The sequence below is a fragment of the Lemur catta genome, chromosome X (assembly GCF_020740605.2).
Source record: "Lemur catta isolate mLemCat1 chromosome X, mLemCat1.pri, whole genome shotgun sequence".
NCBI lineage: Eukaryota > Metazoa > Chordata > Mammalia > Primates > Lemuridae > Lemur > Lemur catta.
In genome coordinates, this window is record NC_059155.1 from 23,733,410 (window position 1) to 23,758,988 (window position 25,579).

Below are 25,579 nucleotides of genomic sequence, written 5' to 3' on the forward strand. Positions count from 1 at the left end.
TGGGGAAAGAAGAAGGAAAAAGCTGGAATTGGTGGTGATAGGCCTAGTTGAGGTACTGAGTAGACAGGGAACATCAGGATCTTGTGTGGCATCAAAAAGAAGAGATAAAAGGGCCCACGAAGAGTCAAGCTCTGTCCACTTCACAATGTTGCCAAGGGTCATCCTAAAATGAGACCTATAAAGTAAACTGGATACAATGTACTTGAAGGAGCACTAAATTGAAAGTCCAGAGACTTATGTACAGGGCCAAGACTAGGGTGAGGCAAGCGAGGCTGCACTTGCACAACCCTGAGAAAATGCCTTCTTGAATTTTGTACCCTAGGTGCTTCATCTGCCTCACCTTGTCTCTGGCACTGCTTGCTTAGATGCTAGTCTTGCTTCTGACTCTAGCTTTGTGATCTTATGCAAGTTGCTTCCCTTTTCTAACCACTACTCCCAAACCGGAGAAGCTCCATTGTTATCTGTCTCAGATATTGGACTTCCATAAAAATGTCATTTGAAAAAAAGGGTTACACAGCTTTAAAAATTGTATCCTACTTCTCTGAGTCACCTGTAACTGTCCTAGCCTGTAATGCTGTGATTCTGCATCTGATAATTGCAGGCCACAAGAGTTTCCATGGGCCACTTTGACCCTCTCTATTTCAACCTGAAAATATTGAAAAGGCAGTTTCTAGAACAGGTCACTGGACAAGTATTGAATTACCCTCTGCTAATGACCAACTTGCCTCTCTGGAACATTTCCAGAAGGTCATTAAATAAAGGCTTTCAGGGCCTTGTGGAAAAGCCTCTAAGAATTCCAGCCAGGCACAAATTGCTACAAATGTCAACACTTGTGAAGCCCATTCATCAATATCAGAGATTCTTCATCATTTGGGGGACTGCTAGAGACCATGTCAGAAGTACAGATGTTGTGGCTCTGAGAGATCTGGTACAGGTTCATGAGTGAAAACAGGTGGTGATAGCCCCTGCTGGAAAATGTTAAGTAGAAGAAGAAAATTATTGTCGATTATATTTTCCTGAACATGTCAATATCCTATTTATTGTTATGTTATTCTGTGTTTTCAGATCAAATACTAAATGTGTTCAGCATCGAGTGGTTTTTCATTTGTTTATACATTAAACAAAATCCTAGCCTTCTTCTCTCTGTGAAAATGATTTTGACAATAGTAGGTTTGAGATCTTTTTGTATCTGCCTCCATCCCTGTCATGAGGTCAACCTCATAGCCACAGACTGAGTCCTCTGGGAGCAGAATCTGAGATGGAGATTTGCATGGAAGGAGTTTATTGGAGAGTACTCTCATTATCAACACTTGTGGGAGGAGGAAAAGGATGTGGGTTTGGGCAGAAGGACAAGATGGGCTGTGGTGCAGTCATAACAAAGCCTCATACTACCCTTCAGGGAGTTCTGAGGCTGGGATAACTCCCCTTTAGAGTTTTTCCATTGGGAGTAAGGGGCTTGTGCCCTTATACTCTATGGCAATCAGTCATTGGATGCAGGCTGCCCAAAGAAGGGGGCGTAACCCTAAGCCACAACTTTCCCAGCAGCTGAAGGAATAAGTCTTTTGGTGCTGAAGGAGGATCTGGGTGGTACAGCACAGTGTCCACCACACTACCCTTTACCAAAATGGTCTCCTTGTTTTCCAAGAGTAGCCAACCAGTACAGTAGATTAAATTGGTTATAGCTGCAGCCTAGTTATTTGTCCATAATTGCCTTGCTACTCCTTGCCACAGCCTATGTTATCTTGGTTGAATGCAGATGACAATCTAACATTCATTCTTTTACCTATATGGTAACTCCCATTCTTTAAAATGAGGAAGAAAAACAAGGTAGACAGCAACAGTAGTCTGGAATCAGGATGAGAGAACTTGCTGCTCAAATAAAAGTAGTTTTCAGTGTTGCAAAGTTAGGCATGCTAAAGCTCACACAGAGTAGATGACAATTCTGAAGCTGCTAAAACAGCAGGCTTATTTTTACAAAGCCAGGGCTTTGTTATGTACCTCGTCTCCTGCAAATATTAATGCCTGCATTTGCTCTGCCTCCCAAGTCAAACTTTTCTCTTCTTTTCTCCCTCAAGCTCATATTCACTCTCTTTGGTCAGCTGCAACATAAAACAGGCAAACTACAATAAATTAGGTATGAAAACAAATAAAAGCTTTTCTTGTGTTGCTCAGTGACATGCACTGAACTGAGGTGACCATTTCCCCCAGGGTTCTATAATACACAGCCACGCGCTCAAGCAGACACAGAGAAACTCTACATGGTAAAAGACACTGCAGTGTTAAGCTACAGTACTGACTCACTCAAAAAATATGAACAAAGCTCATAGCCCAGAAGGCCCCAGACACACCCTCATTAAAAATCAGTGTGCTTTTTCTACTTAATTTCTGAATAGGTAATATATTCACATGCTTCAAAGAACAAAAGTATAAAAAGATTTATAAAATCAGCGTTTAGTAAGAGGCCTCTCATTTGTGGCAGTAGAAGCACTCATCTGTCATTCATGTCTTTCAGGAGCTTATGCTCTGAGAAGACAGCATGAGTTGTACTTTTTAATCTTTATTGTTTGTATGCTTATAGAAAATAATACCTGCTTCTTACACAAGAGACAAATGTTACATAAATAAATGACAGTCACAGTGAAAGTAGAAGTTCTTGGCCACCCAATACCTCAGAGATAACTGTACCAATTACTTCAAATTTTTTCTATACACGTAATAGAATTACACCATAAATGCTGTTTTGCAGCTTTTTTCTATTACTACCTATTACATAATATATTACATATATTGCAGAAGTGATTCGTTCTTAGTATATACAGATTGAGGTATCTTTTTAACAACAGCATAGTATTCCACATGTATGTTCTATCATTTGTTTATCCTATTTTATTTTGAATTTTTAAATGTCTGTGACACAGTTCTTAAAACCAGTTCTCCACTGATTGTAATTAATTTATCTTGAATTTAAAACTACTTGTCTCTAGAGAAATTAATGAGACGTCAGAAAAGGAAGTTTCATGGGGGGAAGAGGATCATCCAAAAAGGTCTACAGGTAGCAGAGTGTCTCCAGCAAAGGGACAGATAGGTACAGTTGCCTTGAGTAGGGAACAATGAGAGTACTGAATAAGTGGGTGAGACCATTTTTCCAGATTTGAAAGAATGTGAAAATAGGGGAGAAGTGAGGACAGGAATGAGATGAGGAATTAAAGAAAGGGAGATAAAATACAGGTTAGAGTGGAATGAATCTTGATACATGGATGGTGAGTTATTACGGAGCAATGGTTTTGTGGAAAGAACTGGCATGTTTTAGTTGAATCCAAGCTTGACAGAAATTATCAATAGAATTTGGCTATTTAAAAAATACTTGCAATCCTAGACAGCTAAAATAACAATCACATCAAAGCAAGCAATAATCCTGTTGTCATCCACACTGGTCAGATCACATCTAAATTATCAGGATCAATAAAATATTGACAAATAGGCATAGGGGAGAGACAGAACAGTGAGGGGACTTGTCATCATGTCATAAAAGTAACAGCTGAAGGATTGGGACATCTTTAACCTGAAGAAAAGAAGGTTAAGAGGAGACATGCCAACAGCCTTCTAAATGTGAATGACTATCACACGGAAAAGTTATTAAGCTTTTTTTGTGTCATCCAAAACGGTGGAATAGGACCAATGAGTAGAGATTACAAGAAGGAAGATTTTGACTCCTGTATTTTGCTAAAGGGACTTTTAAAAAGTTTACTTTAAATATATTAAAGACTCCCTATCTAATTTCATTAGCATTGTTATTCAGTCAATACATTCTTCATAAATAGTACAGAAGTAAAATTCAACCCAGTCCTTGCTGAATTTTCATAAATTCTTAATTAGTGAGATTCAAAATAATGAGGACTTATTGTACAACAGAAGATTTTCAAATGCTGTAATCTCTTTCTTTCTACATTTATTTCTTAATCCCATGCCTTGGCCTACCATGTACCCTCAACTCCCACTGAAGCAGAGAGCACATCGAAAACCCACACAAAAATGTAAATCTGAGAAATAAATATGTGTGGTTGATTTAAAAAGAGTAAGAATTAACATTTAAAGCAACGGTAATTTACTCTGATCTGTAATTTTGAGCTCCTGTTCTGAAATTGCTCATTTGGAAATTACCGAGTGCTTGGCTCTCATTTGTGATCTTCTTCCTGCATACACCCAGCACACAAAGGAATTGTAATGACCGGCTGAGTCACCGCTGTCATCTCCCTGAAGCATGCCCTCCAAATGTCAATACCATTTTCGATGGTACAGTGAAGAAGATTCTGAACCATAACCTGCTTACATTATAGGGTGAGCCCAAGACAGCAGAGAACTTGGAGTGTTCAAAGGGCAGCACAATCTTCCTCCATTCTCTACTCCTCCAGTGGTCAAAATTGCTATCCAGATCACTTTGGCTTCGCAGATCACCCCTATCACCCATTTCCATTGGTCATTACTTGAATGTAAATGAAGAACTATTTAAATTTATGAGAAGGGAGCTGCCTTTGAAAATATCCCAATAAAATGATGTCTATACATGATGAAATTATATTCAGAAATAGATTCCTACCAGAAGCAAAACTGTAGACATGATATAATATTAGAGACATGAATACTCTAAAAGATCAGTACCTAGAAAACCCTTCTGCTATTCTTATGGTATACTGCTCTTTCCAACTTCTCAAACCCTAACTCCAGAAAGCTTACCCAAAACTCAAGCATCAGATCTTTTCTCTCTTTCTCATTCAGCATAGATCCAGGGTATTGGTAGCTAACAGTTGTCTGATGTAAATTAGCTAAAAAGGAACCAGGAATTCCTGGTAAATTTAATTGAGAAAGGGGAAGAACTACTGATGACTTAATATGATTGAACTTTTTCATAATGCTGTGACCAAGGAACAAGTATGAAATCTTTGTTATAGACTGTCAGGTTTTCATAAATTATTTTACTTGGGAGACATAATTTACCTTGTTGCATAATCATAACCATGTAAAGAGCAGCCATATTGGAATGAGGTTCTATCTCTGCTAGTGTTATTTCTAGTTCTGCAGAATGTCTATGGGGAAGATGAAAGAATTTAGCTTCAATGCAATAGGAAAAAATGCAGCCAGATATAAGAAGTTTCTGGCATTCATTCCATAGATATTTCGATAATGCATGTCAATAAAAACAAATAAGTACTATAATTCAGCTGCAATTTCTTAAGTAGAGGCTTGGTGCCTGGTGCCACAGGTTGTAGAATCTTCTTTCCTTTAAAGCAAAATGGAGGTGCCAGCTGTCTGGAAGGTTAAGAATGAGGTTATGAGTAAGCCTGCTCTCCATAAAGGATAAGGTTCAAAGGGACTCAATGGACTGTGAATAGAACCTCAGCAGAATCTTTCATACCTACAGAAAGACATTTTTTTTCTTTTCTTTTCTTTTTTTTTTTTTTTTTTTGAGACAGAGTCTCGCTGTGTTGCCCGGGCTAGAATGAGTGTCGTGGCGTCAGCCTAGCTCACAGCAACCTCAAACTCCTGGGCTTAAGCGATCCTCCTGCCTCAGCCTCCCAAGTAGCTGGGACTACAGGCATGCGCCACCATGCCCGGCTAATTTTTTCTATATATATTTTTAGTTGGCCAGATAATTTCTTTCTATTTTTAGTAGAGACGGGGGTCTCACTCTTGCTCAGGCTGGTCTCGAACTCCTGACCTCGAGCGATCCTCCCGCCTCGGCCTCCCAAAGTGCCAGGGTTACAGGCGTGAGCCACCGTGCCCAGCCCAGAAAGACTTTTGAAAGAAAAAAAAAAATCACTGTAACTGTTTTTCCTTCCTTCAGGATTTTCCATCCTCCAAGCGATTATGGAAGCAGCAGTCCAAAACAACTGGCAAGTGACAGCAAGGTCTGTGGGAAACATAAAGGATGTCCAAGAATTCAGGCGCATCATTGAAGAAATGGACAGGAGGCAGGAAAAACGATACTTGATTGACTGCGAAGTCGAAAGGATTAACACAATTTTGGAACAGGTACGTTTGAAATTTATTTTACCCCCAGCCAACATGTTAAATTATCAACCTGAGGCAGTTCCCATATCTGCTAATAAATTAAGTAGCCAACAGTTTTTGATAGTCTCTCTAATCCTTTTTTCCTCCCCAGTGGCTGCAAGAAAAAAAAAGAAAGAAAAGAAAAGAAAATCTAAGGTGTTGAAAATTGCATAGTGTGATTAATCTGGAAGTCGCTGCAATTTAATGCTACCTATCAGATAAACACACCACTGTTTCATAGATAGCTGACTATTTCAAAGTAATCCCATTCCTTTCCTATACTTTCTTCCCGACAGGGAACAGACAAGGGATTAAGCAGGGCAGAAGGCTAGGGTTTTTGTTTCAGGAGACTCATTGTTGGAATATGTACTATTTCCAGACCCTCAGACCCTTGTAAAGATCACCATCCATTCTTGATAGGCAGCGTGTCAGGGCAATACACACCAAGTTTGAATTTGACTATATTTTTGCAGATTATCCTTCTGGTTCCCTGGTTCCAGAGAGAGGTAGAGAGAGAGAGAGAGGGAGAGAGAGAGAGAAATTTAAGACTATTTTTAAAATAAGATGGCATGTGAGAAAAAATGTTCATGGTTTTAAAAATGTGAATAAAGTGAAAAAGAATAAGACTAGGGGACAAAATATAATTCAGTGGGCCAAAATGTATTCATTATTAAGCTCGTATATTTAAATTTAAGACTAAAAAATATTAGAAGAAATGTTTCACCCTAAGCCAGAAGGATACTCTGTTTGGGTTGGAGTCAAACTGAAATATGGTGAAAGTTTATTATTTTCCTTAGAAGTTTCAATTTTCCAGTTAACAACAAAGTACCCATGCTGCCATAAACAAAACTGTATGGGAAACATTTCCATTCTAATTCGATCCCAGTGTACCTGGGGCCAAAACAGCTTTAGAGATTGAAATTATATTGAGCAGCCATTGCCTGGGAGGGCTGTTTTATAGCAAATTAAATATTACTAATTTGTCAGCTATGCCTTCATAAGAAGAGAATACTAAAATAATAGGTGATAAAAGGGAAGGTAGGGAAGGGGGAAAGGAGGGAGGGAGGGAGGGAAAGAAGGAAGGAAGGAAGGAAGGAAGGAAGGGAGGGAGGGAGGGAGGGAGGGAAAGAAGGAAGGAAGGAAGGAAGGAAGGAAGGAAGGAAGGAAGGAAGGAAGGGAGGGAGGGAGGGAGGGAGGGGGGGAAATTGCTGACTCTACAGCGTAGAAATACAAAGCTGTTCACTTGTTAAGAACAGCATCACCTTTGGTGAATGATACCTCACAGAAAATCTAGAGCACTAGCCTGGTTAAATCAAGTTTCCCAACTGACATCATTCTCTTGAGCTATACAAATGATCCACCTGCCCCTTCCCCCACTAACAAAAAAACTTCCTTTGATTTTCTTAGATCTTGAAAGTGAAGAATCAGGTCAGTGATGTTGGTGTATGTACTACATGCCCTCTAAAATTTTATACCAAAATAGCCTTTTAGTGGGTGACCTACTTAATAGCCCAAAGCAGAGGAACATCCTCCTTGTCATACTTTGTTTTCTTTCTTTTCTATGAGTGACTTTGGCTTTTTGTATATCTTATATTCTGTTAAGTCTTTTGTATTTTATAGAACCTTATACTGGGTCTGAGATTTTTCAGCATCGTGTGATAGAAAAAATGGTGGGTAGAGCTCTGAATTCTATACAGTTGTGGGACCTTGGGCATTTAAATATCTATGCCTCAGTTTTTTTTATCTACATAATAGAGAAAATAAAATTTGCTCTGCCTCACATGGTTGGTATAATTGCTTTGAAAGGCATAAAATGAAATAGAAAAAATTAATCATTATTACTATACACTTTCAGGAAAACTAAACCAGCATTCTTCAAAAACTCTGTTCTTTCTTTTCATATCTGTCTTCTTCATCTTCCTTTCTTCTTATATGCACATTCACAGTATCCTTCAAAATACTTTCTATACATGTTTTCAGAAAACATTGTTCAAAGACAAGTTTTAGCAACATCTAAGTAAGAATAAAGAGTTAATTTCATTTACTTTTTCCCTCTTTCAAAACATTGTCATAAAACCATCAACTCATGACTATTTTTTCTACCATTTAAGGTTTTCCTACTAGGTTATATGTTCTATGAGGTAGGTACCAGGTTTATCCTGTTCACTGTTATATTAATATCTCAGGTGTCCAACAGAGCTCCTGGTATACAGTGTTAGATGGATGGATAATGAACAAGCACATTGCAGTAAGTTCCACGGCAATTTTGCTATATTTCCATCCAGAGGCAAAAGAGTGCCTGCAGCTACATGAGATGGGATTATGATTAAATTACACATTTTCCCAAAGGTTTAAGACGGTGAGTCTCTGCTTAAGCCTATTCCAAAGATACTGTGAATTTGCCATAATTTATTTCTACATATAAAAATAAATTTATCATTAAACAAATTATTTAAATTAAGCAACAAATTCAACATGATATTTCTTTGGAGAAAACATTTTTAAAAAGAAATTGAATACTAAGATACAGAGACATCACTTTTTTCATTGGTTCCTAATTTTTTTTGACAAACTTATCACAATTCACTATAACATTTATAACTCAATCAGTATCAAGTTCTCCCAAGAGATGTTCTCATCCTCCAGGTATGTATTCAACTTTGTTTGAGATTATTTTCATGGAAGAAAGCTTTTACAAACTCCCACAAAATGATGCTTCATACTGCTGAGATAGAAGAGTCTGTTAAACCACTATAGCACTATTTCCTATAGATCGTATTTTGGCATAAAGTAAGTTCATATTGTACTTTATATCCAATGGGTGTTAATAAAATAACACAGAATGGTGAAATTTTTCAAATATAAGCAGATCTTCAATATAGTGTTATATAGTATAACCTCCCCATTTCATGATACAAGTTTTGATTTTCCCTATGAATATTCAAACAGTTATAAGGTACATTAAAATTCTTCTAACATTTCATTCCAAAGCTCTTTTTTAACTCTTTCAACCCTTCAGATTACAGTAGGGAAAAATACTCCATTAGGTACTAATCTGTCTTTAGTATCTCTCTTTAACAGCTAATCTAAAGGGAAGCATTCCAAATTCACAGCTGTAAGAATTAACATGGATATTAATCCCTTGTCAAAAGGGTAGTTTGCAAATATTTTCTGCCATTCTGTGGGTTATCTCTTCCCTTTGTTGTTAGTTTCCTTTGCTGTACAGAAGCTTGATGTGATCCTATTTGTCCAATTTTTTTTTGCTTGCCTGTACTTTAGGGTATTACTCAAGAAGTCCTTGCCCAGACCAATGTCTTAAAACATTTCCCCAATGTTTTCTTTTAGTAGTTTCATAGTTTCAGGTCTTAGATTTAAGCCTTTAATTCATTTTGATTTGATTTTTTAATATGGTGAGAGATAAGGATCTAGTTTCATTTTTCTGCATATAGATATCCAGTTTTCCCAGCACCATTTATTGAAAAGACTGTCCTTTCCCCACTGCATGTTCTCGGTACCTTTGTCAAAGATAAGTTCATTATAGATGTGTGGATTAAAGAGCTCTAACTACTCAATAGGAAAAAATTTAATATTCCAATTAAAAATGGGCAAAGGACCTGAATAGACATTTCTCAAAAGAAGACATACAAATGGCCAACAGGTATATGAAAAAATGCTCAACATCATTACTCATCAGAGAAATGTAAATCAAGACTACAATGAGATGTCATCTTGCCCCAGTTAAAATAGCTTTTATTCAAAAAGACAGGCAATAATGAATGCTGTTGAGTATGTGGAGAAAGAGGAACCCTCATATACTGTTGGTGAGAATGTAAATTATTGCAACTGCTATAGAGAACAATATGGAGGTTCCTCAAAAAACTAAAAATAGAACTACCATATGACCCAGCAATCCCACTCCTAGGAATATATCCAAAAAGAGGAAAATCAGCACATCTAAAAGACATCTGCACTCCCATGTGTATTGCAGCACTATTCACAATAGCCAAGATTTGGAATCAACCTAAATGTCTATCAATGGATGAATGCATAAAGAAATTGTGGGACATATACACAATGGAATATTATATAGCCATAAAAAAGAATGAAATCCTGTCATTTCCAACAACATGGATGGAACTGGAGAACATTTTGTTAAGTGAAATAAGCCAAGCACAAAAAGACAAATCTCACATGTTCTCACTCATATGTGGGAGGTAAATATTAAAAACAATTGATCTCATGAAGACAGAGAGTAGAATGGTGGTTGCCAGAGGCTGTGAAGGGTAGCAGGGAGGGGGATATAAAATGGAGATGGTTAATGGGTGCAAAAATACAGTTAGATAGTTAGAATCAACAATATTTGATAGCATAACAAAACGATTATAATCAACAATAAGCTAGAGTATACTTTAAAATAACTAAAAGAGTGGAATTAGAATGTTCCTAACACAAATGATAAATTCCTGAGGTGAGGGATACTCCAATTACCCTGATTTTATTAATTCACATTATATGCCTATATAAAAACATCACATGTACCCTATAAATACATATAACTATTATATATCCATAATAGTTAGCAATAAAAAATTTAAAAAACAATTAGTTGCTAAGCTTAAAAAAAACATAGAAAAGGGCAGAGCTAGAGACAAATGAAACCATGAAGGATTGTTGAAGCTCATAAAGAATATTTAGAAATTATAGTTCCTGAGAGACACTTTCTATAAAAAGGTTTAGGTGTACTAGGGTGAATGAACCACTGGCCTGACCCAGTATAGCATTCCTATTACTGTATTGTGCTCATGAGGTTCTCCTCACTGTTGGACAACTGCCTTAATCCAATGACCAATCTAAACATTAAATTTTAAAAAGATTGCCTCTCAGAGAGTTATCTATTCATAACTGAATAGATCCTCCACCCCAGCAGTATATACCTATGGACTGCTTTTGAACATCAGGCACCATAAAATGATATGGTTTTGTTGGACCTTTAGTGTCTATTCAGAGAGGTAGCATAACAGCATTTCAGAGCATGGACTCTGGAGCAGGTCTGCATGGATTCTGTCATTTACTAGCTACGTGACCTGGGGAAAATTACTTAATTCTCTGTGCCTCCATTTCCTCATAGTAAAATGAGAATGATAACTGTACCTTGATAAGTTGATCTATGCAAAGCATTTAGAAAGGTGCCTGACACATATTGTTTGTATAGTGCTTTGATGCCAAAACAAAGTGTTTTCACACAGATTATCTCATTTGAGCCTCACCGTGGGAGGCAGGCAGGGCAGATGTGTTTATCCCAAATTTACAGATGATAAATTGAGGCTCAGAGACATTTAAATGACTTGTCCAAGTTTGGCTCTCTGCTTAATCCTAGTGAGTGGTGCAGAGCAAGGGCAAAACTCCAATCTTCTGACTCCTCGTCCAGTGCTCTTGCCCCTACAATGCACCACCTCCCTTAATTTCTAAGTCATTCATTAAATAAATATTTAGCCAATGCCAAATCCTGGATTTGGCCTGCTCATTAAGTTACATTTTAAAACAGTTGCAAAACTATTAGAGATGATCCAAAGAAGAGCAGCAAAAAATGATTAAAGCATTAGAAAATAGGGCCTGCGAGGAAAGGCTAAATGAGTTGGGGTTGTTTAGCATGGTGAAAGAGAGCCAGGAGGCAGTTTAATCACCACCCTCAAGTATACAGTGTTATCATAAAGAGGGCACTGACCAACTGTTCTGCATGCCTAAGGACAGTACCAGAGCAAATGAGCTTAACTAGACTAGAGAGAGAGTCAGCATTAGAAAGGACTCCTTATAAAGGAGAGAGGACACTGGAAGAAAGTAAAATCTCACCAATACAGCCTATATGAAGGTGCTGCCATACTGAATTAGTGAAAGGTCAGATCTAGAATGTTTTTAAGATTGTTTTCAAGAATAACCAGCACTCTAAGTTAATCTTGTGTGTTCACAAGTAAAGATCTTTATAGAAGACTTATTTTAATTAATAGATAAGGGTATTTCCTAACTTGTCTATCCAATAGTTATCTAAAAGGCTATCCCCTTAAAAAGATTTACACAGTCCCTGGCCTTCCATCTTTACCATGTTTTAATTTTTTTCATAGATAATTCAAAGGTAAATTTTAGCAAATCCTCTGCCTAAATTATAGCATGTGCTAACTTAGTGGAGGCCAAAGCAATGTTTCAATGTTCTACTCCAGAAAATTGTAGAATATATGATTTCCCCTTGAGATATTCCAGGCTAAAATCACCTCGTCATGGATGATGTGAAAGTAGTGCTTCTTAAGGCCAGAGGCCTGAAGTAGGTCAATCCCTGAGGTCCCTTTCATTTCAGAAACCCTGGCTGTCACTTCAAAGACTGGTTTTAAAAAAATGAAACACCAAGTTAGTAAGTCAGGTTTCTAAAGATAACAATTTAGGCAAAATTAACAATATTAGGAGCCCTTCTAAAGCATGAGGCTATAACACAAAGGAGTTGGTGCTCACACTCCTAATTATGTCTAGCAATTGCGGTCACTAGAGCGCTGTTGCCTACGGCTAGACCCTGGATGAGTGAAGCAAAAATGTTACAGCTACGTGCCTGCTCCCTGCCTCATCCTCACTCAGCAGATAGTGGTACTGTCCAATTCCTCTCCCTTTTGTTGATCTCCTTTTATCCCAACCCTTACCCTGAATGCTCCTTATAGGATATTTAGCTGACTTACCAGTCTATAAGACAGTTTGGGTTAGCATCCCTTCTTTTTGGAGTATTTTGTTTGTGGTATAGTTGAGTAAACACAAGCTTGGGATTCAAATAGACAGGACTTCAAATCCTAGCTCCTTCACTTCCTTGTAGTGTGACATTGGGGAAAGTGACAATTTCTTTGGGACTCAATTTTCTCAGCTGAAAAGACTGTTCCACTACCCTCCTTTCATGGTTGTTGTGAGGATTAAATAAGATAATACATAGAGAGCACCTGGTACAGTGCCTGGTATCCAGTAGACACTCAATAAATGATAACCATAGCTATTTGCTCTTAGGTGGTAAGCTTCTGTGCCTATGAAAATAAGTTCTTTAAGAACTGCTGCTGAACAACAGTGTCCTCATGGCTTTTCCAAAATATCAGTTCAATCTAAGGTCATACAATGAGAGCAAAGTCTGAGACTTAGGCTATGTTCAGGTCTCACTAATATGAGTTTAGCGTGTTAGAAGACCCGTTTTTTTTTTCTCTCATATAACACGTTGATCGATAAGCTCAAGGACTATTTGAGGACTAACTAGATTTTTCAGCATCACGTAAAATAATTAAAGGCACTAAAACCTTGAACCACATATGCTAACTGGGCATTTTAATAACAAATCGGTATGTATTAAGTGCTTACTGGGTAGGTTCCAGAGACTATGTTAAGCAACATATGTATATGTGTTAATATGTGTGTTTATATATCTCATGTGAGTTAATCCTCATATTAGCTCTGTAGGCTAGATGGAAATACTATCTCCATTTTACAGATGAGGAAATTGAGACTTAGAGGTGGTACAACTAATAATTGGTGGAGCTGGAATTTGAACCTAGGGAGTCTGATTCCAGATGCCATTAGTCACTGTGCTAGTTGGCCTTGTATCGCTGACTGAGTTTTTCAATCAGAGCAGATTCAACCAGACGTTATAAGAGTTAAGCATCCTGATGAGGCTTGAGTGGCTTTGTCTTTGCCACAAGCATTTCACAGATATTTTCTCCACCTCATGAGGAGCCATATCCCATTAACACATAGAACTGAAAATATGCCCCTTACACCTACCCTTTGGTGAAGAGCTCATTTATGACAAACAGGTTCATTTACCTATGGTGCCCAAACAACCTAACTATGGAATGGGCCCCACAAGAGTAGAAATATACTGTGAGGGGTACTTTCTCAGAGTGATATATATTAATACTTACAACTAGCATTCCGATCTGTGTGCATTTTTTCTCAGGTAAAGAACCACAGTCTCCATTGTTTTACTGCCCTAGGTGTTGCTCATTTCCCCCCCTCTTGCTAGGGAGTAGCCTAAATGTAACTGGCAAAGTCGTGCAGGTACACCTCCTCTTCTCCCAATTAACCCCCAGAAAACCAAGTATAAAATAGGACTGGTTGTAGGGAAGCATAAATGCTCATAGGATAAGAACTTGGGGTGGGCGCTTAGTTTTTCTGGGCCACTAGACTTGAGCAGCAGTACTCCAAGGGGCATGCTCCTCCCTCCCACCCAGCATCACCCGTAGACCCAGGGAGGAGGGGCCACTGCCTTGAGCTCCATGCTTTAGAGGACTTCTTATACCACAAATACAGAAACACAAAGACTTTTTTTTTTTCTTTTTGGTCTTAAGTGGTTTTTGAAAGGTTAGTAGCTAGCTGAGCATGGGGCGGGGGGAAACACAGAGGAACATGAAAGCGAAACTTGGTGTCCCAGAGCAGAGCACACAAGCACAAGGAGTCAGGGGGTGGGGGACAGTGGTCAGAGTAGGGGCAGTGGAGAAAATGACAATTTGTGCCATAGAAAACAAGAGAAAATATCCCCAAATCATTCAAAGTGGAGGGTCTTGGCAGATAAGTTTCTCCAGATAGCTACAATCACTCCCTCTGTGCTACTTGAATGATGTAGCTTTGGAAGGCATGTAGAATTGCCAGACAAGCCCAAGTAAGAAAAGTGAGCTATAGGAGAGGGGAACTTACTGTCTGTAGCTTCTGGGAGAATTTGATAGGTCCACCCCATCCCAGGAGGGTCCAGTCACCACCCACGAGGTCTGAGCCTGGGCCTAACTTCCATCCTGCCCTGCCCCAGCAGATTCATGTACCTCACAGGTAATAGGGCTGGCCTGGAGGGGAGCCTGAGTCCTTTAGCTTTTAGATCTTTTTCAGGAGTGGACTGCAGGGCCCTGGGTGTATAGACACGGCAGGCCAAGGCATTCCTTGTTTTAAGACTTTTTAACATTTAGATATGTGGTATGTGATCCTCCATTTGTATTCTTGTTATAGGCCCCAAAAATGTTCAGGATGAGCCTACTCCTATTCACCCATATCTATCATGGGCTAAAAACATAAATGTCCATTTCAAAATGTCCAGTATATTTCCAGGGAGTAGGTTTTTCTGAACTGTTTAGTCTCATTCAGTAGAAATGCAACTCTTCCAATCATCTATCATGATACTGAATTAGCGAGGCAGGGTTGAGAAGGGTGCTTTTTCACTGTAGTAGAATCTCTTCCTGACCAGTTTAAATGCTATGGAAATTATTAATAAATATCTAGTGGAACAAGAATAGAGGGTGATTCTTCCACCACTCTTCCGGAAGATCTTATCCTACTTCTCCTATCTCTCAGGAGTGGATACAGGCTGTGCTTGGAAACCTTCCTGATACCCTCATATCTCTTTTGCTTTATTCCATAGATATTTCCTTTTACCCTACCCAAAGTCTGAAAAAGAAGATGGTTGGGGCATGGTTAAGATAAATTATAGGTCTGGAGGAACAGGAATAGGGAAATGAATTACTCAAGTTTTTCTTCCTCCTTTCAATGCCTGCTGCAACCACTTACCCTGAAGCACTATGTCTGGTCAGATTCTTTTCAACAGTAGAGTTTATCTAGGAAAGATTATCTATACTTAGAATTCCAAAGTTCTTCTAGAGATCTACTTTCAGAGGGATGTTATAAGCTGAAAGTTAAACATTCTTCCACCACCGTAGAGTGGTGGTTCTCTACCTCACACTTAGATCTGTGTCCTCCATGACATACAGAGGGCTGGGTACTAGACATGAGACAATACAGCTATACTGGAGCCACCTTGAACCAAAGCAGGATGCCATTTATTTACCAGTCTGTGTCTCCTGATGGGCCAGGTGAGAAATCTTCCAGAATCTTCAATAGGCAAAGACGGGTAAAGGATTGGACAGATGTTATTACCTGGATTTCAAAGGGCAATCTGAGGCCATGCCTCCATGAGAGAAACAAGGGCTGTACAGAAGGAGACCTCTTGCAGTGGATGAGTCATTGCTTAGCTAGCTAAGAAAGCATTGTATATTCAGGAGGCAAGTCATGAAGAAGAAGAAAGGCAAATGGAATCAGACCTCTAGAATGGGCATTGTAATTTACATCATAAATGTCCCAGACAAGGGCCAGCCATCTGTTCTGAGTTTAAGCATCACACAAGAGCTTATGTTCAGAGTACTATACTGTGTACTATTGGGAGAAAGAAAACTTCTGTTTTTTAAAAAAATATTGTAATAGCCCTTAGCAATATGAGTCAAGTTAGAGGGCAGCATCTTGACAAATGCAAAATAATATAGCAAAGGCTAGGCATATAAGCGCTGGTAGAATAAAAGGAATTAGAAAATCCTAGAGCTTATTTTTGTACATGATCAAATTAATCATAAAATGTAAGGTCAGATTGTTTCTAGTGCCTATAATGTTTCTCCATCCTCTTCTCCCAATTGCATGTTAAGGCTCATACATAAAAGAAGAGACCCCATTCCTCTTTGCTTTCCTTGCTCCTCAATCTCCTAATGGGCAAGCTTCCAGATGTAGACCAATGCTTTGCCAAATATACCCGTTGGCCTTCTTCATCTCTTGGTATATCTTACTAAGTTATTCCTTTTCTTTCCCCACCTCCAACCATTCCAGGCTTCTGTCTATAAATTGGATGCTTTATTCTTCCTTTTCAGGGTCCCTTTTTGTTACCTAGCTAATCATGGTGTCCATTCGTCTCTGTTTCTTAACCTAATGACATGGTGATTTGATGCTGTTACTTAACATTTATTGGACTGCTTGAATAAATATTTTTGAAGCAAAAATGCACCCCAGAACTACAGAACAGTGTCCCATAAGGAAAACCTATGGTTTAATTTCTTAAAGATGCTCATTGCAAACATGGTTTCTCCTAAATCCAACCTAATGTCCTCCAGGCCCTAAGTGAGTGGGACTCTGTACTTGCAGAAAAAGCCTTTAACATGTTAGGTGACTTTGACATTCACTGGCATACTTAAATAAACTTGTTCCCTGAAATGCAAAGATATTTATCCCATGAGTTAGTAACAGACATCAGTATTCTATATTTAGGAATTTTATCTTCGGCTTATTAAAAAAGATGGCCTGATTCTCTGGTCATACTTCACACTAGACTGGCTAGACTGGCTTTGTGACTGTGTAGCAGCAAATCCCCTCTGGGAAAATAAAGAGAAAAAAACTCATTCAAGATCATTACTTTGAAACAGCAAGACTGTTGTTTATTTCAGATGATAAAAGCTTTAGTTTCAAAAAGGAAATGTTCCTACTCAACCAAGAGTTCCCTCCCCCCATTTTTTAAAATTTAATGCCTCATTATTTGCTTGATTATTTCCTGTGAGATTTGGGGGTTTTATTTTAAAAATCAACACAAATTCAAATTAATTTTCATTAGGGAACTTCATGAGAGTCCTTGGGATGAATGAAGACACCCTGGGGTTTTATAAAACATAGTACAGAAGGCTTGAGGCAGGAGACCTGAGTTCTAGCCACAAGCTGTATGACTTCAAAAAGTTAATCTCTCTGCATCTCCATTTCCTAAACCATAAAATGAATGTGTTGAATATGATGATCTTTTCCAGTTCTAACAGGCTATGATGCCCAGAGCTGTGAAAAACAAGGTAGAAAATTCAATTCAAGAAATAATAATTGAGTCCCAACCAATTTTGCTATACCCAGTGATAGATACAGTGAGGAGAAAAGGACATGTCTTCCCTGCTTAAGAAGCTTGCAATCTAGTAGGGAGATAAGGCAATGCAATAATTCTAGAAGGCAGAATATGATAAGTATCTAAAAATGTATAAATCAACTTTCCTGCTTTCTCAGATTGCCAGGCTACTGACCATCACTGAATGTTTCTTAGCTGACTGAGACTTTTGCAAACCTCAGCATCAGTGAGCTTTGCTGAGACTTGGAGACAGAGATGATGGGGAGATTGAGATAATATGCCCTAAGGCCAGGACACAGCCTGGAAGTTTATAATTTACTTCTATCCTTAGAGCACAGAACAACAAATGTCCCCATTAATAGGAGTTTCTGGTTGATTAAAGCTGTGCCATATATGTATATATAAGTAAATATCACATCAGCCCTTCTGGAAAATACCTGGGGAAAATTCCTATTAATTAAGGGCTTCTAGCAGTTGAATTCTGATTAACTGAGATTTGTTTGTTCTCATCACAAGCCTATCATAAGTTTCTCATTATAGCTATGTCCACTGTTATACTCCTGTTAAGATCCGACATATAGTAGATTACAGTAAGGATTTATTAAGTCAAGACCTTCTCTTCTACCCATTAACACCAGTATTTTAGGATTAAGGCTGGTATCTTATTGCAAAATTATAAAAATATGAACCAGTTCAAATGGAACAATAAAACTGATGCAAATATCCCCTTTGGGTTAATCCCATCACTTAAATCAAGTGAGATTTCAGATTTATTCTTTTTTTTAATTGATGTGAGGATTACATTAAATCTTCAATGAATAAAATGCATTGGTTTTATTGAAATACTGGTTTTTCAGATCTGTTCTTTAAAAAAATGGAAAGAGGCCCTCTTGTTATGATGGTGGGTCCATTCGTCATCTATGGCAAATGTATCTGGCTCTTGCTCTGTGAACCTATATCTTGCTCTTGCTCTGTAAACCTATGTTGTTGTCCTTCCTCAATAAATTTTGTTTCACGCTTGAAAAAAAATGGAGAAAAAGGAAATATTAACCATGTATAGCTATTTTATCCCTCCACAGGCAATGAATAAGTTTTCAGTTGACATGGGAAGAAAGCACCCTGGTACCGCTTACTTTGTATGGTTTATACTGCCAACACCCCAGTTAAGCCCTTGCAGGCACTGAGAGATTGACAAAGTCCTATGGGTTAGAAATACTGGCTTGTAAACATTAATGGATGTTTTAAAATTATCATCCAGCTTTATTAGGAAATTTCTCCAGATTAAGAGCAACAAAAATATAGCAATTAGAAGGTTCATCACACAGCTGCTTGATTACAGGAGTCCTGTCCTAGATTCTAACAGATGCTATAACAAACAGTTTCATGAGGGCTGCAAGAACCACAGTTTACAACAGCAACACAAAAGCTAGTTATCGTTCAAGCTCACATTGCCACAGCATCCTTATGTTTAAAATAATCTAGATCCTGGGCTCCTCTACAGAGAGGCACCAAGCAGATACAAAATAGGAGCAGTAACAAAAAATAAAATAAAATGTGAAAACCCAAGTTGTTTACTGTACTAACATTGAAGGCAAAGGCCATTGATTGATCCGTGTGAAGGTCTGCACCTTGATGAGAATGAATGTGGGAAACAGCCCTGGACCAGTTTGATGTCATTGTTACCAACCAACCACCTGGCCCTTCCAGTCAAATTAATCCCATCCTTGTTGGGACAGGCTTCCTTCAGTCAGGATTTGACAGGGTCAGATTGTTTCTGCTCAAAAGTTATGGCAAATTAACCAGTGGGGGGCACCAGGGCTTGGGCCAGGGCTAGAGCTTGGGGAGATGGGTGACAATTAGTATCATGTCACTTGGGTGGAGCTAAAGTAGAAGAGATTCATAGCCAGACACTACTATCTCCAACCTTTTAAAAATACATATATATAGCTACCAAACGGCCTTCCAAATATACACATATCACCACCACCCTACACTGAAAGAGAAGAGCAACTGACCAAATATCTTCTGAAGGAATCCAGCATTAGCCCAAAGACTAGAAATCTGGCTGAGTTCTAGATCAAGGTCATTGTGTGACCTTGCACAGCCACCTCACCTTTCATCATCTTAGGAACTTCAGCCATAAAATATAAAAATCCTTCCCTGCTTTACAAGGATGACATTAGGATGAATCAGACAATTTCTCTAAGGTATTCTCAGAGAGAGCAAGTCCATGAATACAAGGCATTATAATTAGAATCACTGCACCTCATTTCTTAAGGGGGAGAAAATGAATAAGGAAAGGAATGTGTGTGGTCACTGAGCTTGAGAACTCACAAAGAATTTAAGCTCCTTCTATCATCAGAGGCAGGTCTCAGGAGAGGGAAACTGACCTGGTGGAGTCAGAGAAAAGCTCAGTGAAGCTCCTTTGCCCAGCCTGTAAAAGTGGTTAGGACATGCTCCCAGGACATCAGAAGGCTTTCTGTTTGTCTTTGATAGTATGATGTTACTTTACTGTGATCATCATAAAGGTTTAGATTTGTGAGTGCCACCAAGAGAATGGCAAGTGCTTTGATTATGGTTTTGGAGGCCAAACAGGTCTTGCCCATCATAGTCGGATTAACTGGTCATTCAAAAGCATAGTGTATTCAAACTTAAGTGGTTTAACTGAAATTGTTTTCATGCCTTTGTCTCTATACCAGAAATCCTAGTCTAGGTATAACTGGATTATTATTGAGGACAGGGTAAGGAAGAGGAAGTCTCTTTCAGGGTTCAATGTTGACAGAAAATGTGCCCACCCATCTAAAAGAATGGGAAACACAGAAAAAGGATAACTGGGTGAACTGATTTGCAAATCAGAACCTGGAGATGATGTTATTTAAAAGACACATACACTTTCTGAGGTAAATAAGAGAGAGGAACCAAAATAGAGCGTGACCTCAGTAAGACTGTGTCTTGGATTAAGAGATAAGGCTCCAGGGACATTGAAGCAGTGGACAAGGCAGTCAAAGAGGGTACTATGGAAAGCTGCTTAATGGCCACTTTTAAGTGCCTTGCCATCACTGCTACCTCTTCAACAGCTCTGAGAGTCCTTTTCACTTCTCTTGACCTATTTCAAACTACAGCCTGTGCTTAACTTGAGAATCTCCTCAATAAATTGCTCCTCCTCCCTTTTCCTTGGCCAATATAAAATCAATTATTGCTTGACAGACTGCTTGATTACAGTTTTCTCAAAGGCACGAAGGAAAGAAATACACCTTATTTTTATGCACATTAACTTAATTTTAGTCTTACCCACTCAAGCACAGCACAATCCTTCAAACTCTGGCCCAAGCCCCCTCACCCTTTGGTGTCCATGGCAACCACCACCAAGCCACTCAGAGAGAATTGAAAGAAGTGACAAGAAAGTGCATCTACCAACAGAGCCATTAGCTCTTCTGCATTAGCCACATCAATAACAGGTGGCAGCAAGCCCATCCCTGAATCCTCAGGCATTTCCTTTCATCAGGGAGTTGTTCATGTCTCCTTCCCAGGAAGAGAGAGTTGGGTGTGGCTACTTCTCATACTCAACCTGTTGAAGATAAACCGCTGAGTGTACATTACTGGAACTAAGTAAGAGAACTGTTTTCTCTTGAGTAAACTTCCCAATAGTATGCTTTCCCAGTGACTCTGTCAACTGCAGCTTCCACCAGAGGTTGCTTACTAAACTACAGCCAGTGATCTTGAACCCGCCAAAAGACAATACACATGAGATCCTAGCCACGTTCTTTTGTGGTTCTTACTACTCAATGACTTGCAACTCATACTCTTAACTTTCTTACTCATGTCAAGAATGCATGCATGACAATCTCATGCCATCAAAACTATATCTTTTCTGAATAGAACAATGTTAATAATGGTCCAGGTACTGGAGGGTTTATGAGCCAATAAAAAATGGAATGGCTTCTCCAAATACAGAGAAAGCTGCTCAGTCTGCAAACTGTTCTCATGAGTTATATGTTATTTGTGTTGCTCAACGCTTAGCTAAAAAGTTGTCAGATGGAGATTAATTTCCCTTTACTGCACTCCAGAGGAAAATGGTTCATGGGAATGGTTCTGTTTGCAATCTCATTGTAACAGAATCCAACATATCTAACAAAGACTCTTTGCATAAAGAGGACCAGCTCAGACTTGGTTCTTTGTGGAAAGTGAAAAGGACTCATTACTCAAGTGTCCAGTTCATAGAATCTACATAAATAGGAATAATATTTGAAGTGGGAGAAATAAGTGAATGGCTTTATCTTCTTAACTACATGAAAAAAGAAAACAGAAGGCCAGTATGCAGAACCCTTTCCAGTAGATGCTGAAATTTAAGGAAATGGTTTCAAGCTCACCTTGAAAGCAAGACATCATTCTTATTCATGCTGCCTATCTTTGTAGTCCTGGATAAGAACTAGTAATAAGTTTAAAGAAAAAGTGAACAAATAAGGCACGGTTACAGCCCTCAAGGAGCTCATGGTTTAGTAGGGAAGCAGCCAAGTAAACAGATGATTATGATCTAGTGGGATACATGCAGTGACATAAGGGAACACAGATTCTAAGGGAATGAAGAAGAAACAAGCCTAACTCAGCCTGACTCAGATCAGGGATTGCTTTCTCCTGATTGGTTGAACTGAGTCTTCAAGGACCTACCAAAATTCATCTGGCTTGGTGGAAGGGGATGGAAATTTTTATATTTGCATAGGTATGACAATCCCCACTTACTTGTCAGGGCGAATGCTAATAAGCAGTGCCAATTGAGAAATAGAGACTGACTTGGATGTCATAAAGCAGAATGGTAGAAACCTGATATCAATAAGAACACAGGTTGTACTGGCCAGAACACAACCCGACCTTTCATCATGACCTTTGGATCCTCAAGAAACAGACTTTTTCCACCATCCACTACAAGTGACATGGTGTCTGGAATGAGAAGATTCTGCTTAGGTATTAAATTACCGCTTAATTTTATAATAAAGAAACTGAGATGCTGAGTGACTGACATACATAATGGCCACAGAACTAGTGAGTGAAAGAGCAAGGATTTAAACACATATCTTGCTGCAATGCCCATGTTCTTGGGGCCACACCACCCAAGATTATGCCAACACATGGACCAAACAGACATCTACATATGGGTTCCCCTAAATGGGCCACCTGCCTTCTTACCCCATTTTACTTACTCCCTTGCCCAACTGCCTAGAATTAGTGTCTACATCTGTTCGCATTAAAGCATACTACACCAGAAAGATAAAATTTGAAGTTAATATCACTTCCCATCCTCCTTCCCAGTTTTTGGAGCCCTTTCCTTCTCATCATTCACAAATATTCATAGAACATCTGCCTCCAGGACACTGTACTAGATGATGTACACTCTAAGCAGTATGAAACTGGGGCCTGCCCTCAAGGACTTATAGTCTAAATTGGGATGGGAGGACACATGCCTAAGTTGGGTAAATACTTAGTAGACTGAGAGAAAGACAAGAGGTAGAGATCATATAGGAATTCACAGGAGAGAATTCTGTGTTAAATTCTAGACAAATGAACTAGAATATAAGGCTTCATGAGGGCAGGGATTGTGTTTTGTTTTGTTTTGTTTTGTTTTGTTTTGTTAACTGCTGTAACCCCAGCATCTAAAACATCTTGGAGCCTAATAAGTGCTCAATAAATATTTGTTGAATTAAATAAATAAACTTTTTGGCTTTTTTAAGGGAAAAATAGAGTCCTGATGTTTATCATTTGGAAACTAATTCCTAGTCCTGTATGCATTGCATATTGTGGCTTTTAGTCATGGTACACAAGAGGAATTTTCTAAGGAGATTTGTAGAAATGACTATTCAGCCTATGACTTAAACCTTTGCAAAATCCTAGCAAAGCTGTGTACTCTGCTACACCCTGCCACGGATGGGTGTTTCCCAGTGACGAAGGGGAATGGGGAGTCAAGGCTTTTTGTTTATTTGTTTGTTCATTATGACCTCAAGGTCTTTTCAGCAAAGGACACAGCCCTTAGATAGCAATGCAATTCTGGGAAATACAACTCCATTATTTGCTTGGCTCATCTAACAAGGCAGAACATGGACTCTGATTTAAAAGCAAGCTCCTGTAATGAGTTTTGGTTCAAGTTGAAGGATAAACAGTTGTGATTACTGTCAGTAGGCATAGGTTGTAAATCTCTGTTTTAAATACTTATATTCCATTAAGGGGGACTCAAATGGGCATCAGAATACAATTCCCTCTAAGAAGTGGAATGGAGGAAAAAAGCAGTTTAAAATGTAGTTATTTTGTACATCCCCAGTTGGTTAAATTCTTGGTCTTCTAAGGCTTTGCACTGATTTCTTCACTTATTTCATTTTACCATTGTACAAATTCCTATTACTTTTGACTTCTAGGGCTTGGAAAGATATGGGCAATTAGAATGTATCAGAACACTGAAGGAAAATCCAAGTATTCATATAAAAAAGCGGGGATAAAGCCATCCTGCTCTCACTGTGACTTAGACTAACCCAATGGTACCACAGTTCTGTGCCAGCACATAATTTTAAGTAAAAGATTTATATTAACATAAATGAAGAAGGATCCAATTTTATAATAAAAATGCTAAATTTATGTGTTCTCTGACTTCTTCCAAAAGTTTACAAAGTGAAAATAATTTTCAGCTCTGTGGGTGCACCTAACAAATGAGAACATCATGTACCACCACACAGATGTGGTGCTGAACATATCCCCACTATGATCCTTTCACCTTCTGAGAGGTGTAGCTCAGAAGGTACCTTGTTTATGGGAGAGTCTAAAGAACAAATAAGAGGCCACACCTAAAGCAGGCTTATACTCTAACATCACACATCTTTGCTTAGGAAACTTTCCTGAATTAAAGCAAGAATAAATACTGCCTTGTAGAGCTTTCCATATTTTTTTCAAAGCTTTTTCACAAAATATCTCCTTCAATCCTATGAGATAGGTAGGACTAATGGTGTTTTTTCCATTACATAGATGAGAATCAGGCATAAGAAGGTTAAAGAATTTGCAGAAGACCACATGGTTAAAAGTGCTAAATTCTAGTCCTTATTTCCTAGAGAGCTAGACTCATTTTATGTACCACATCTAAAAGGATGCTTTCGGAAAGGCAGCAATGAAACTCTTGTTATACAACATTAACTATGCCCTTGCCCCAATCAGCTTCCCTGCTCTTGAAAGGTATGGCTAATAACCTTTACTTTGGGCTTGGGCATTTCTCTTTCCTCCTTCCCCACTCTGTCTCCTGAAAGAACAATTAAGATCCATCTGGGACTAATTATAGTGATTCTTGAATTTGAACTTGCAGCCATTACCCAATTGAGGTCACTTATTTTAAATTAACTTGCCTGGTCAGAACACAAGTTTGGTTATCTTCAGAGCACAGTGCAGAGAGGCACCAGCTCGCTCAGACTTTTAACTAGCTAAATAACCTGCACTGTGACAAGCTGCCTATAATTTGATGGAGTCATTCATTTGCATTCAGACAAGGATCCAAATACATTGTCAGAGCTTCAGGGACTGAGTCCTAGAAACCTTCACACAATCTCTTGTTCAAGGCTGTGAGCCACTTCCCTTTGGTTCCCTCTAATTATTTTTCCTGTGCTTTTGTTCTGATTATCCAACATTCATCACAAGTGCAGCTTGTGATTAAATAATGACAACTCATGTCATGTGCTGATAGGAAATCGAAAATTGGAGTCATGATCATATGAACCAAGCACAAAGCTTTGCAAAATAATTACAGGAAACCAAAAGGAGATTCCCAGGACGCCCAGCAACAAAGGAGAATTTCCAAAGATTCAG

General features: G+C 38.6%; 1 protein-coding gene across 1 annotated transcript in view; it reads left to right on the forward strand.

The window, feature by feature from the left end:
- The window catches only part of GRIA3 (glutamate ionotropic receptor AMPA type subunit 3), a 274,784-nt gene that overhangs the window by 125,336 nt on the left and 123,869 nt on the right, over positions 1-25,579 (forward strand). The window contains exon 4 of the mRNA XM_045537747.1: positions 5,843-6,030. Within this exon, the coding sequence (XP_045393703.1) occupies positions 5,843-6,030 (188 nt within the window). The remainder of the gene's footprint in view (positions 1-5,842; positions 6,031-25,579) is intronic.